This window comes from Ammodytes marinus, assembly GCF_949987685.1.
Source record: "Ammodytes marinus genome assembly, chromosome: 6".
NCBI classification, from domain to species: Eukaryota; Metazoa; Chordata; class Actinopteri; order Uranoscopiformes; family Ammodytidae; genus Ammodytes; species Ammodytes marinus.
In genome coordinates, this window is record NC_137235.1 from 15,517,750 (window position 1) to 15,530,480 (window position 12,731).

At 39.8% G+C, this 12,731-nt stretch overlaps 1 protein-coding gene across 1 annotated transcript; it reads right to left on the minus strand.

Moving 5' to 3' along the window:
• Window positions 1–1,348: 1,348 nt before the first annotated feature.
• Window positions 1,349–11,248, minus strand: hpf1 (histone PARylation factor 1). The gene is made up of 8 exons (XM_080029214.1): window positions 11,181–11,248; window positions 4,984–5,167; window positions 4,221–4,407; window positions 3,856–3,954; window positions 3,256–3,409; window positions 2,472–2,559; window positions 2,038–2,210; window positions 1,349–1,642 (listed from the first exon to the last, which is right to left on the minus strand). Exons 1-8 carry the CDS (start codon window positions 11,217–11,219, stop codon window positions 1,508–1,510), a joined length of 1,059 nt encoding a protein of 352 aa, XP_079885340.1. The 5' UTR covers window positions 11,220–11,248; the 3' UTR covers window positions 1,349–1,507.
• Window positions 11,249–12,731: the final 1,483 nt, after the last annotated feature.

The window sequence follows — 12,731 nt, forward strand, 5'->3', positions numbered from 1 at the left end:
GCTAAATAAAGAATTAAAATATACTAAGTCTTGTTGTAGACATTTTAAAGCTAGGCAGGACTCATGCCTAGTTTGCAGGACTCCAGACGGGCAAAGTCGAGAAGGAGGTGTGATAAATCTAGTTAAACAGTTCATGTTTTAAATCAGATATTTCAATTGACCTTTTCTTTTAATGGCAGATTGAATAGTGACAATATGGGAAAGCAAGCTCCTTCAGATGCAGCAAAAGTTTAACTGCAGAATAATGTGCTTTTGATTTTAACAAAATGTAACAGGTGTAACAGTACCCTAATGACTATGCTGTTATTGCTACAGAAAATGTTAGATAAAGTAGGGCTGTGCTAAAATATCAATACAACAATATATTGTGATATTTATTTTCATGATATCTGTATCGTATGATCAGCTCCAGTTTCGATATTTTAGAGAAAAAAATGCAGGTTTTAAACTGTTTTTTTGTTGTTGTTGCAGTAGGCTATAGCTAGTTGTCTCAAATTGTCAAAACAGTTTTCTCTCAATTACCAATATAATTTCATGTATTAAGACCACCCAGATCTTACAGAGCAACTTGTATTTCAGCTCTTTTTACAATTTTGTTGAACTATGTGGAATATCTCCAATATGCATTGTATCTCAATGTATCATAATATATCATATTGTGAAGTCCTTGCCAATACACAGCCCTAAAACAAAGGCAGTTTCAATGAGTGATGGCCACTTTGAGCTTCAACAACTGTAATGGTTAGATTTTGGACTTGTAGGTCTGGTGTGAGATTGCTCAATCCCAGAACAAATACAGCCTTTTCCATAATTTGTTATCTGACGATAAAAAGCTAGTTTATATCGTACCATCAAATTTGAGATGGAAAGCCCAAATCATGATTAATGTAAAATGTCAAGACAGACATTTTGATAACCAGATGCTTTTTGTTGTGGTTGTTTTAACTGTCAGAGAAGAAGAGCACGTTTGATGATTTTGCTAAAATCAGCATACACGAAAAGTGTTGCAACTAATTGTGTAATTGATAATTTTTTGCTTATTTCATCCAGTCATTGGTAAATGATTGCTTTCTCAACTATAGGATATGATGACTCACGGGTATGGAAGGGATATGTTTTTCACAAACAAGTTATGATGCTCTTTATACAGGCAATACTGCCCTCAATTTCAACTGCATGGTATCACAAGCAAAACACAATACTGTTCTATCCGATAAGCCATCAAAAATCGACAAAAGATAGAGTGTAATCTATGCGTAAACTCCATACATAAATTATTCTGTGAGATCACCTTGGATACAAAAATTGGACATATAAATATATAAAAATACTTTATTAGACAGCTACCCTTTACAAACAAGATATCATTGAACTGGTTCCAGATCATAACAGCAGCACCAAAACCACCAAGAAACATTAACAATGACAAACAACAGGAGGCAAAGACAAATGGTGGGAAAAGCTTCTTAAGAGCTATAACTGAAGTGTACTTTTGGTTCTTTTTTTTTTATTGTCCGGAGAGTTGGTCCAGGTCGTCATGGCTGCGGCTGGAGAGGTGGGCCTCCAGAATATCCCCAAATAAATTCATTTTCAGCAAACTGTAAGCCATGGGCAGAAGTTGCTTGACAACCTTGTGGAAATACTGGGGATAGTGAGGAAACCAAATATTAAAAAATGCATGTCTTTCAACTACAATCTTAGTAGTTTTGCAACACTTTGGCCTTTAAATCACTAAGTCAAACCTAGTTTGAGAACCGACAGTTAAACTGCTTTTTTGACAAGGGGTTTTAACTGTATTAAATAAAACTTCAATAAGCACCTGCAAACCCACGAGACGCTAATGCAATGTTTATAAGACACTGATGAACCAATGTGCAAAACTGAAAATGCTAAAAGCAATCTGTGTAGAGATGGGCAACAACCATTTCTCAATGTCTGAATAATTAGTTTTCAAACAGTTTAAGAGAATGGTCAGGAAGCAGAAAGACAGTGGTTTGAAAGCTAAAGGGCTTTTTTGCACCATTTCATGAAACTCACATGGGATCCGTAACAGAAGAGGTCTATACCGAGCTCATAACCCATGCCGTAGTCACACTCATCGTTGGCAAACTGAACGAATGTGATCATCTCCTGGAGAGGTCCAAAGGCTTTGACGCGCTCTTCATCATTTCCGGCTTCAGCAATTGCCTTGAAGATCTTCTTGAGGTCGGCTGTATACAGAGAACATACATATCAAGTCACTCATAGCAGGTAATTTTTTCAGGAATTAAATACATATATTTAGTCTTGATGATCAAACCATGCTGATCTAATACAGTTTGTGTATTACTCAAGTCTAAAATATCTTTAGGATTTGAGTGACTTCATTAGCTAACATCCACAAAAAACACAATCAGGGGGAAGGAGACAAATGATAAAAAAAGTGTATAAGACACAAACTTTATTACTATATATAAAGTGTATAAGCTCACCGTCTGTTTCTGGCAGTTCTCTGTATCCAACGTCATTCTTGTCTATTGGTACAATGATGCCGGCACCGTGAAACGTTTTGGTGACCACCTATGGGGTAACAAAAGGTTCTTATCTTATTTCTTACTCCACTCCCCATAACAGAATCCCAAAACCTTGGTGGCTTATTTGTGTGGTCATGAGCATATTGAAGGAATTTACTTTTCTTGTGTTTTTTGGTTAATAGTGGTGGTGTACGTCTTGAATGGAGACCTTCAGCGTTTAGTTTGCATCTTACTGTGCAAACTGAAACCTAGGTGCCTGCTGCCACCAATTTTTGACGCAGGTCTTTTGCGGTAACTCGAGGGTTTTTGACCAGCTACCTCTTCAGGAATCTGGGGGCAACCCTTGAAAGCTTCCCCTTTCTGCCTCGTCCAGGTAGTGTAGGCACTGTTCCTTTACATTTGAACTCGCAAACTATGCTTCCAACTAGGGCTGCCCCTGACTTGAATCATTTCGTTTGCAACTGTATCTTAATGTGGCTGTACCAAGACATACCTTGAAACCAATATAGACTCCATTCCAAATGATTAGGATTACCTTGTATGTTACCCTTTAGTTACTTACTTAAATCAACCGGTAAAACAAAAACTGTACATAGTATTGAACTTATACACTGCAAGGGTATATATTTGCAGTCCTAGGGGCCAAGCAGCATATGAGGTAGAAATTAGGAGCTGGAAGCCAGTTTCTTAAACAATAGACTGTAGTAGATTATACCACTACTTTCTCCTTTGTATAAGTTACCTTCTTGTCCCTCTGCTTCATGCCTTTGGACTTCTGCTCCAGATTCAAGCCCAGCATCTCTGCCCTGTCTCTCAGCTGTGCTTCCAAGTTTTCCAAAGCTTCTTCTTTTGTTTTCTTGCTGCCCCTCTCTTTCCTCCTCTTCAACAGATACAGGCTGATGGAGGAGAGAACGAGGGGGTGAGCACTAGGTAAGGCACATAATGGAAGACCAAAGACAGTGTAGGAAAAAAAGCCTTGAGCAAAAATGTAAAGGTGGTGGGAATGTTTTTTTTCTAATGTATGCGTGTGTTGTCTATTTTTTGTATTGTATGTCCTTTGAATGGACCTTGAGTATAATGATAAAAGTTAATGATGATGATAAAGGCAAAGGAAGATTATCATAATATCTAGGAATGCTAGTAAGTGCAGTATTGTGTACTCAACAGCACTCATGTTGTTGTACTGTGATCATGTGCTACAAAATTGGAAAATCACAGTCAATATCAGATTAATTAAATACCCCAATGTTTTTTTTTCCATTTTGCAATTTCAAATTTCATTCGTAACCAGGCATCTAAAACTGATCAAAAGTATAGAAAAGATGTGGTGGTTAGTACTCACAGGACAGCAGCAAACACATTGTCCCCCATCTGTTTAATTGTGTAACCTTTCTTGGCTTCATTTTCACCAACAAACGAAGGAAGGGAGTCTGGAGTATCTCTGGTGGATTTGGGAACAATACCATTTTGTAAGAATGAATCAGAAGTACTCATGTTCATGTAGAAGTAGTAACCACTTTCTCAATATTATGAACTCCTCAGTCCTCCACACAAGCAAGCTTGGTATAGTAATTGTTGGTAGTGCAGACAGAAAAGTAAAGGGCTCTATATTAGCAGCTACAGCACTGTAATAAAAGTAATTTGACTGACTCCATTGAGAAACACATCAATGAATGTTAGATGGTAAAGATTGTGCGTGTTCTATACCTGTAGTAGCCAATGTGTTGCTGACTGTCCTCACTGCCCAAAAGAATGGTCTGAAACTCCGGTGGGTCGTAAAAATACCTCCAGTGAAGGTGGAAGTTGGGCTGAGGATTCTTGCAGTTTTTGTGAGCTCCTGCCAGAATGTCAAAAGGACCAACCAGCTGCAAACCCAATGTGTCTTTCAGTGCATCTGTGGAGATGATATAAATACATTGAAACAGAGATCAATTGAAATACAGACATCAGTCAAATGATTGAGAACACTTGCTGCAAATTGTGCTGTTAGGGATCATTTTGATAGAAATAGTATACACTGTTTCTGATTCGACATTTTGTGAAAATACTTCAAAAGAAAAACAAGACAATATTCAAAAAAGAGAAGGCTCAAGAAATGTCAGAGAAACCAAATTGGTCCAATAACTTACTGTGACCTTCATGATAAGTTGAATAAAGTATTGAAATATCACATCATTCAGAAAAACTTGCAATGAGGTATTTATTTGTATTTTTTTAAAACTCTTATTGACTGGCCTCTGTGCTTATAACCAAAAAACTTGACCGTGAAACTGCTTCTCAACAAAGCTGGTTAGCAGCTTTCCTCAAATGTTGGGATGGTATTTTTTTTAACAAGTAGTCTCATATGGCATTTGTGCATCTTGCCCATTCATCCAGAATTTCTAATTTTTCTATGTTTAACCGACAGAAAAAGTTGATTAAACTTGAGTAATATTATTGTAACAAGACACCATTAGTGTGCAGGGCATACCACGGGGATTGTCAGTACAAAGCTCCTTGCAGAAGTCCCAGAAGTGGTACAGATCTTCTGGCATTTGAAGCTTGTACAGTTGCACCATCTCAGCTCGTTGCTCTGGATCCACCTCTGACAATGGCACAGCTTTGGATTCATCAGTACGAACTTTCTTTAACTCCCCATTGCCTGTACCCGACTCCTAAATGAATGAATTGTAAGAGAAACAACAGTATAACCGAGTTGGGAATACCTGGGTGCTTTTGTAACTGCAAACACCTTCAAATGTGACCAGTAAAGCTATAACAAAATTATAATGCAAATCGAATTAGGTAAAACATTGCCTCAATCCCTTATTTTGTACAATAAAGAAAATCAGTGGACATTTATTCCAGGTTGCTTGTGTTTAGGGATGGGGCCGATCCGATCCAGTATCGGTATCGGGTCCGATATGGCCGAAATCTGCGTATCGGATATCGGACTGACAGCTCCGATATTAAAATCCGATTTTTTTTTTTTTTTTTTTTTTTGCTATGTAAGAGCGAACATGCGCCGACGTTCGGTGGAGGGAGAGAGGACATCACTTTATAATTTGACATACAGTACATATCAGTTAGTTAGCCAGTGAGCTAACCAAAGCTAATCCAAGTCAAGGAAGTGGAGAGGCTTCAAATTCTACTATGTAAAATACAGCCAGAGAGAGAAAGACTGTTTAGACAAACAGACCACCACATATTCTAGTGGGGCAGAAGTGATCATTGAGAAGGATTTCTGCCTTTAAGATAAACCTATATGCATTTGTGTATATTTATTGCTCTTTTAAATTAGAATTGCTTAAGCCTTCCTAGCCTAATACATAACATCACCACCAACGAAAAAATGTATAACAATTATGATATCGTATCGGTCAGTATCGGTATCGGCCGATATTCAAACCCCAGGTATCGGAATCGGATCGGAACTAAAAAAAGTGGATCGTCCCATCCCTACTTGTGTTATTTAAGTCCTTAACAATTGTTGTGACTCCATCTCTAGACACATTTATAGTTGGAAATGAAAAGGACTGACCTACAGAAGCCGAGAGCGGCCATGCCTGTATTATTATTTTTGTCCGTTTTCCCGTGATGTTGAGGTAAATACCATGTGAGCATGGGACAACAAAGAGGGTTTTCCCGAGTTATCACGGGCGACTGTGGCTGAGGTGGTTAAGCGGGTTGGCCAACGATCCAAGGGTTGGCGGTTCGATCCCCGCCCGGCCACCTGTGTCATGGTTGTTGTATCCTTGGGCAAGACACTTCACCCACCTTGCCTTGTGTGAATGTGTATGCTGTATGTTTGAGATGGTGGTCGGAGGGGCCGTTGGCGCTGAATGGCAGCCACGCTTCCGTCAGTCTGCCCCAGGGCAGCTGTGGCTACTCTCGTAGTTTACCACCACCGGTATGACTGTGTGTGAACGAATTGAACCAGGAACCCTGTAAAGCGTCTTTGAGTGCCTAGGCAATAAAGCGCTATATAAAACCTATCAATTATTATTATTATCATGGGAAAACAAAACTCGTTTCCACTCATTGCTTATAATTTTCTGTGCCGTTATCTCAAGATCACGAGTTATCCTCATCTTGTTCTCACAAACAAACAATAATTTTGAATTACAGAAGTTGTGTTCGATACTCAAAATACCAGGCTATCCCACTCGTAGCCATAGTGACCACCACAGCTCCACATACACCGTGTGCACAATTATAAGGAAAGTGAGGATTTTGGCCATATCATAATTTGTATGCATATTTTCCAACTTCAAGCTGTATAAACTTAAGTGCTTATTGGATTCAAGCATACCAGGTGATGTGTATTTGCATAATGAGTGAGGGTGTGGCCTAAGGAGATCAACACTCTATATCAAGGTGTGCATAATTATTAGGCAGCTTCTATTCCTCAGGCAAAATGGGCCAAAAAAGAGACTTAACAGACTCTGAAAAGTCTAAAATCTGGTAAGAAGTCTTTCAGAGGGATGCAGCACTCAGATATTGGGGCGTGACCACAGAACCATGAAACGTTTTGTTGCAAATAGCCAACAGGGTCGCAAGAAACGTATTGAGGAAAAAAAGACGCAAATTAAAGCTACAACGAGTAAGTCCGCACGTTGGCGACACCTTTGAACAAAAGCGGTAGTATTTTTACGACGCCAGCTGTCGTGAAGCTCGTGCAGGGGGTGCAAGATTCAAATAATCAGGAAGCAATATAGTGCGTGTCCGTGTGTTGAAAGTGTGAGGGCACCGGACTCTTTTCGGCTCGGTGAGAGTGGTTAGTGACACAGCATCAACTACACCTGATTGCAATGAGTTGATCCATTGTCACCTCTCACGGAGCTGAACGAGTATGTGTCCCCACACAAAGCAAATGAACGAGAGACGGCAGTTAGTTATGGATCACGATGAGGTAATGTGTTTATGTTGTTGTAAATAATGACTATTTCAGATGAATAATGGTCATCTGATGATGCTGGTGAGGCAAAGTAAACTTTGTTTTAGTAGGCTACCGCTCATTCATTTAGGAGTAAACTGCAGTCTAGGTTCACTCTGTGAAATTGTGTATACGTTGCTTGGCAACGCCCTCCCGCCCGCCTATCACTCTCCCTATTAGCTTTTCTTCATTGCATTTTCTTTTTTTTCTTTGATGGTTCAGCCCATGGTTCAGCCCCGTTAGTCATTATGACGACAAATAACTGTCTCAAACAAGGCTCCCGCGGGACAACGTCTCAATTTGTGGGACGTGTGAAAAGTAATGGAAATGCGATCTGGTCACCCTAGAAGTTAGAAGCATTGTTATTGAAAGTGAGCCCCCCTTTTTAAATGCGTGTTTTATAATCTGGCATTTATCCGATAGCTGTGAGGAGACAGCAGTCTCCGTTTGTCTGTGTGTGTGTATTGGTCTGTGTGTGTGTATCGGGCTGCTGGGCTCAGTGGCTCTGTGAAGGTGCTGCCTGCAGTGCTTCAGCGTTTGTCTTCCTGTTACTTCAAAATAAAAGCCAACTCACGTTTGTCAAGTGAAATGCTAATGTGAAGCCAGTGAAATGCTTTTAATGTGAAGCCGCAGCCTTAATGCTCTATTTGTTTAACAGTAGCTAACTTAACTGCTGCGCGCTGATCTAAAGATAGTGTTTTTTTAATATAGAAAGCCGTGTCTCTGGCATTACCGGTGGTGACACGAGTTTATTTTGCTAAAAAAACGGCACTTTGTCCCGCATTGTCCCGCACAAACGTAGTCTTTGTCCCACATCTGGTGAATTGGGATCTGGTCTCCCTATCCCCTTCCCTCACCTGGAGTGATAGGCTTCTCAAATCACGTTCCTGCGCCACACTGAAATCTGCGACCAATACGGATATGTGACCATAGAGCATGCACGCGTGAACCGAAAATCGGACTGGGTGTACGACCAGATCAAATGCAGTAATAAAAACTATATAAAAACGTCTTTCTTTGCACTGATGGTCTCGTTTGCTGTTAAAGGTAATTTATGATTATGAGAGGAAACATGAGGCTGTTTAAAAGATATTTAAATGTTACTCGTTGCCGCTTTAACTGCCAAAGATTTGAGAAGAATCAAACGTGAAGCTACCACGAACCCATTATCCTCCAGTGCTGCCATATTCCAGAACTGCAACCTATCTGGAGTGCTCAGAAGGACAAGGTGTTCAGTGCTTAGAGACATGGCAAGGTAAGGAAGGCTGAAACCCGACCACCAATGAACAAAACACACAAGTTGAAACGTCAAGACTGGGCCAAGAAATATCTGAAGACAGATTTTTTCAAAGGTTTTATGGACTGATGAGATGAGAGTGACTCTTGATGGACCAGACGGATGGGCCTGTGGCTGGATCAGTAACGGACACAGAGCTCCACTTCGACTCAGACGCCAGCAACGTGGAGGTGGGGTACTGGTATGGGCTGGTATTATTAAAGATGAACTAGATGGACCTTTTCGGGTTGAAGATGGCCTCAAAATCAACTCACAAACCTACTGCCAGTTTTTAGAAAACACTTTCTTCAAGCAGTGGTACAGGAAAAAGTCTGCATCTTTCAAGAAGACCATGATTTGTATGCAGGACAATGCTCCATCACATGCATCGAAGTACTCGACTGCATGGCTAGCCAGTAAAGGCCTTAAGGATGAAAAAATAATGACATGGCCCCCTTCCTCACCTGATTTAAACCCTATTGAGAACCTGTGGGCCCTCCTTAAACGGGATATTTACAGTGAAGGAAATCAGTACACCTCTCGGAACAGTGTCTGGGAGGCTGTGGTGGCTGCTGCACAAAAAGTTGATCATCAACAGATAAAAAAACTGACAGACTCCATGAATGGAAGGCTTGTGAAAGTTATTGAAAAGAAGGGTGGCTAGATTGGTCACTGATTTTTTATTTATTTTTTTACATGTCAGACATTTTTATTAGTAAATCTTTTGTTGTTTTATTATTCTCACTTTAACAGCTGAAAATAAACAAGTGAGATGGGAACATTTTAGTTTTTTCATTTAGTTGCATAATAATTCTGCACACTAATAGTTGCCTAATAATTGTGCACATATATATTTTCTCTTAAGAAAGACAAAACCTCACTTTTACTTCCTTAAACATTCAGGTTTAGGTTCATTAACATTTTGGATTGACCGAGAGCACTGTAGTTGTTCAATAATAAAATGAATCCTCAAAAATACAACTTGCCTAATAATTGTGCACACAGTGAAATAGTCAATCAGCTGTTGAGTGATAATCCCAGGCTTTTTCCCATGATAGAGTGATATCTCGGGTAAACCAGCTTTGTTATCCCCTAAAAAGGAGATGAATAACTTGTGATCTCGGGAAAACAAGCTCCGTTATAACGGAATTAAAACAATATACGGGCATGACCGATTCCTTGGCTTCTGTACTGACCAACTGTGGGGGATAAAGGTTTAAAACATGGTCACATGCAATTCTGGCTACAATTGATCAATTAATAGATAGGTGTTTGCTTACAGAAACTGAAAAAGATGGGTATTTGCTAGTTACAAAATCAACCGTCCCACAATCAAGCAATGGGCTCCAACAAGTGTATATAAAGGAAAGCGTGACAGCAAGTTTAAAAGGGTCATCTCTCCCACTAAAACTCTGGGATGGTATTACTTTAACTACATTTGGTTAACCAGCAGACTGCAATGCTAGCATATACAGTATGTGCAGGTGCATGCATGTACAATACCTGCAAGCACCCTTAAGAGTTTTATCAGGGTACTAACACTTTCCTGTTTGTTATTCTTAATACCTTTTCATAAACAATGTTATCTGCAATGTAATATAATTTCACCAAGAGTCTTGTTTTCAGGGAATGTTCTTGCTGAAAGATGGTACTTTTTTAACCCTCTTATTAATAAATAACGGTACGTTTTGAGAAACAGCACATTTGAGTGAAGAACAATCAAACTCAACATAAGCAAAAACTACAGCCTACAAATTGTTGTAAATCGAAATTGCAAAAATATCCAACTACTGATCATAACCCTCATGAAGGTTGAATGTTTTGCAAGGATGTTGTATCAGTTAAGTTTTAAACAATTGGCAACTGCATTGCATAAAAGCCCATTCGCACTTATAAGTATGGCTGAGTGCAGTGCTCTGTATTTTGTACCAGACGACGTGAAAGGAGTAGGACCGAGAGCAACTCCTCGGCTGAGCCTCTTGCACAATGTCAGGGTACACAATCAGTCTGCGTGACCCTTTAGGTAAATAATGGTTGCGCTCATGATGCTGGATTATGTCTTTTGTGGGATCAAAGCATGAATCAAGCAAAGACACATCCGTTTCCCTGCAGCAGCTGCAGCAGATTGCCTCCTACTAACGTGTTACCCAGTATTCACAGTTCACACTCCACGACACAGCACGGCTGCCTTGCGTAATGCTACCAACACTGAAAAGTTATTGTAAAAAAGGACGTCTAGTTGTGAGCGTAACTGTACAAGCAGCTTTGAGGCACCAGTCAGCAGCGGTGCTGCCATGTTGTCGTCTGACCGCTGCTGCTCAGACACAACGTGCTAAACACTCATGCCCATCGCGTAACAGAAGATGCTTTTTCACCCTCATAACCACATTCAGAATGGCTCCTTGCTTAATAAAACCGTCTCTTAAGCGGACATTTCTTCGGCCCAGCATAGGGTGTCCATACATTGCAAAATTACCTGAGTAGATTTGGGTTTTCTTTTTGCGCGCCCTGTCATTTTCTTCCTCTTGTCTCTCTCCGTCTGCGTCTTCTTCTGCGGGTCAGAAACGGCAGCTACTGAGCCGCGTTAAAGTGCACCACTGCCCTCCAGTGGCCGAGGTTGCAAACTACAGAACCGCCAAGCAAATGGTAGTACCAATGTAAAACATGTCTGCATCTTTCTTTATAGGTCCATGGTCTACTCTTGCCTGGTTCTACCAGACCATCGTACTTCATTTCGTTTAGTACAGAAGGTCTGGAATCGCTCAATTGACAAACGTTAACTCACTTGAAAGCGGGTGTCTGTTGAAGTTTAAAACTATTGGATCTGCCCAGTGCCACTCGGGATCTGCCAACCAACCATGTCATGCGCCGGCTTCTGAGCCACTCCTTCTGTTCGCTGATTGGACCGGCAGAAATCTGTCCGGAGAAAACCTAAGGATATACCGCACACCCAGACTGACAACTGAAGGGAAATGAAAATTGAGCGGAAGTAGTAGGCGGGCGGTGCCAGGCTAGGTCTACTCTGCACACATACTGAATCTGACATTGACATCCCGTGTTTTCATCATTATAAAATTATACTGATCGATCCATGTATACTTTAAAAAACATATTTAAGTTGTGTGAAAATATTTTTGAGAAAAAATAGTAGTCTAATTGGCTGTCAGTCTTGCGTTTTTCACATTTATTCATTAGGCTATAGTTCCACAATTTTAATGGTTTCGTTCAATGTTATAATTAAAAATAACTAACTTTAGCAATAATATAATTCCTTATGTGTTATTACTTTATTTTACACAAATATTTGAATAGAAAATGGTGTCAGTTTATTTAAAACCTTCCATGTGACATAAGCCAAATAATTTTAATCGCCAAAAAAAGTTTAACATGAGAAACACCTCTTCATATTGGTTTTGAGTGCTTGTACTATTTCATATGAAGACGTGTCTCCTATTTAGGGAGTGCAGGTATGAATAACACACAACCACATCGAGTGTGCTTTGACAAATTTAATATAGTTTTTCACTAATAATCTATAGGAGTTAGCACAAAGGTATTTGGAAAAAGACATCACTATTGTGTGTAATTTCAGCAGTAATTCATTGATGGTTAAGTGCCAGGGCATGGAGTTGAGCTAACTGTCTGAGAAACGTGAGTACAGGAGGATGCGACTGGATCCATGAATGTCAGTCAATCCAACTGAAAATGTACTTAACCACATGTGTTTTTACCTTACATTTACTTATCCTTCAAATATCAGTGCAGGCCTGTGCCTCAACTTACAACAGTAGCCTAGTTGTTTGGACTGTGACTGCTGACTGCATGGTTTATAAAATACAATAGATCAATTATGATTATTTAAATATACATATTTTTAAAATACATACATTAGTAGGTTACATCTCAGTATAATTGTTATCTGTGACTATCAAAAGGTGGACAACAATAAATCATACATGTGCTGGTTTGATAGAATGTGGAGACATGGAAACTCAGTGACATCATATCTACATTTTTGAGGATCTGG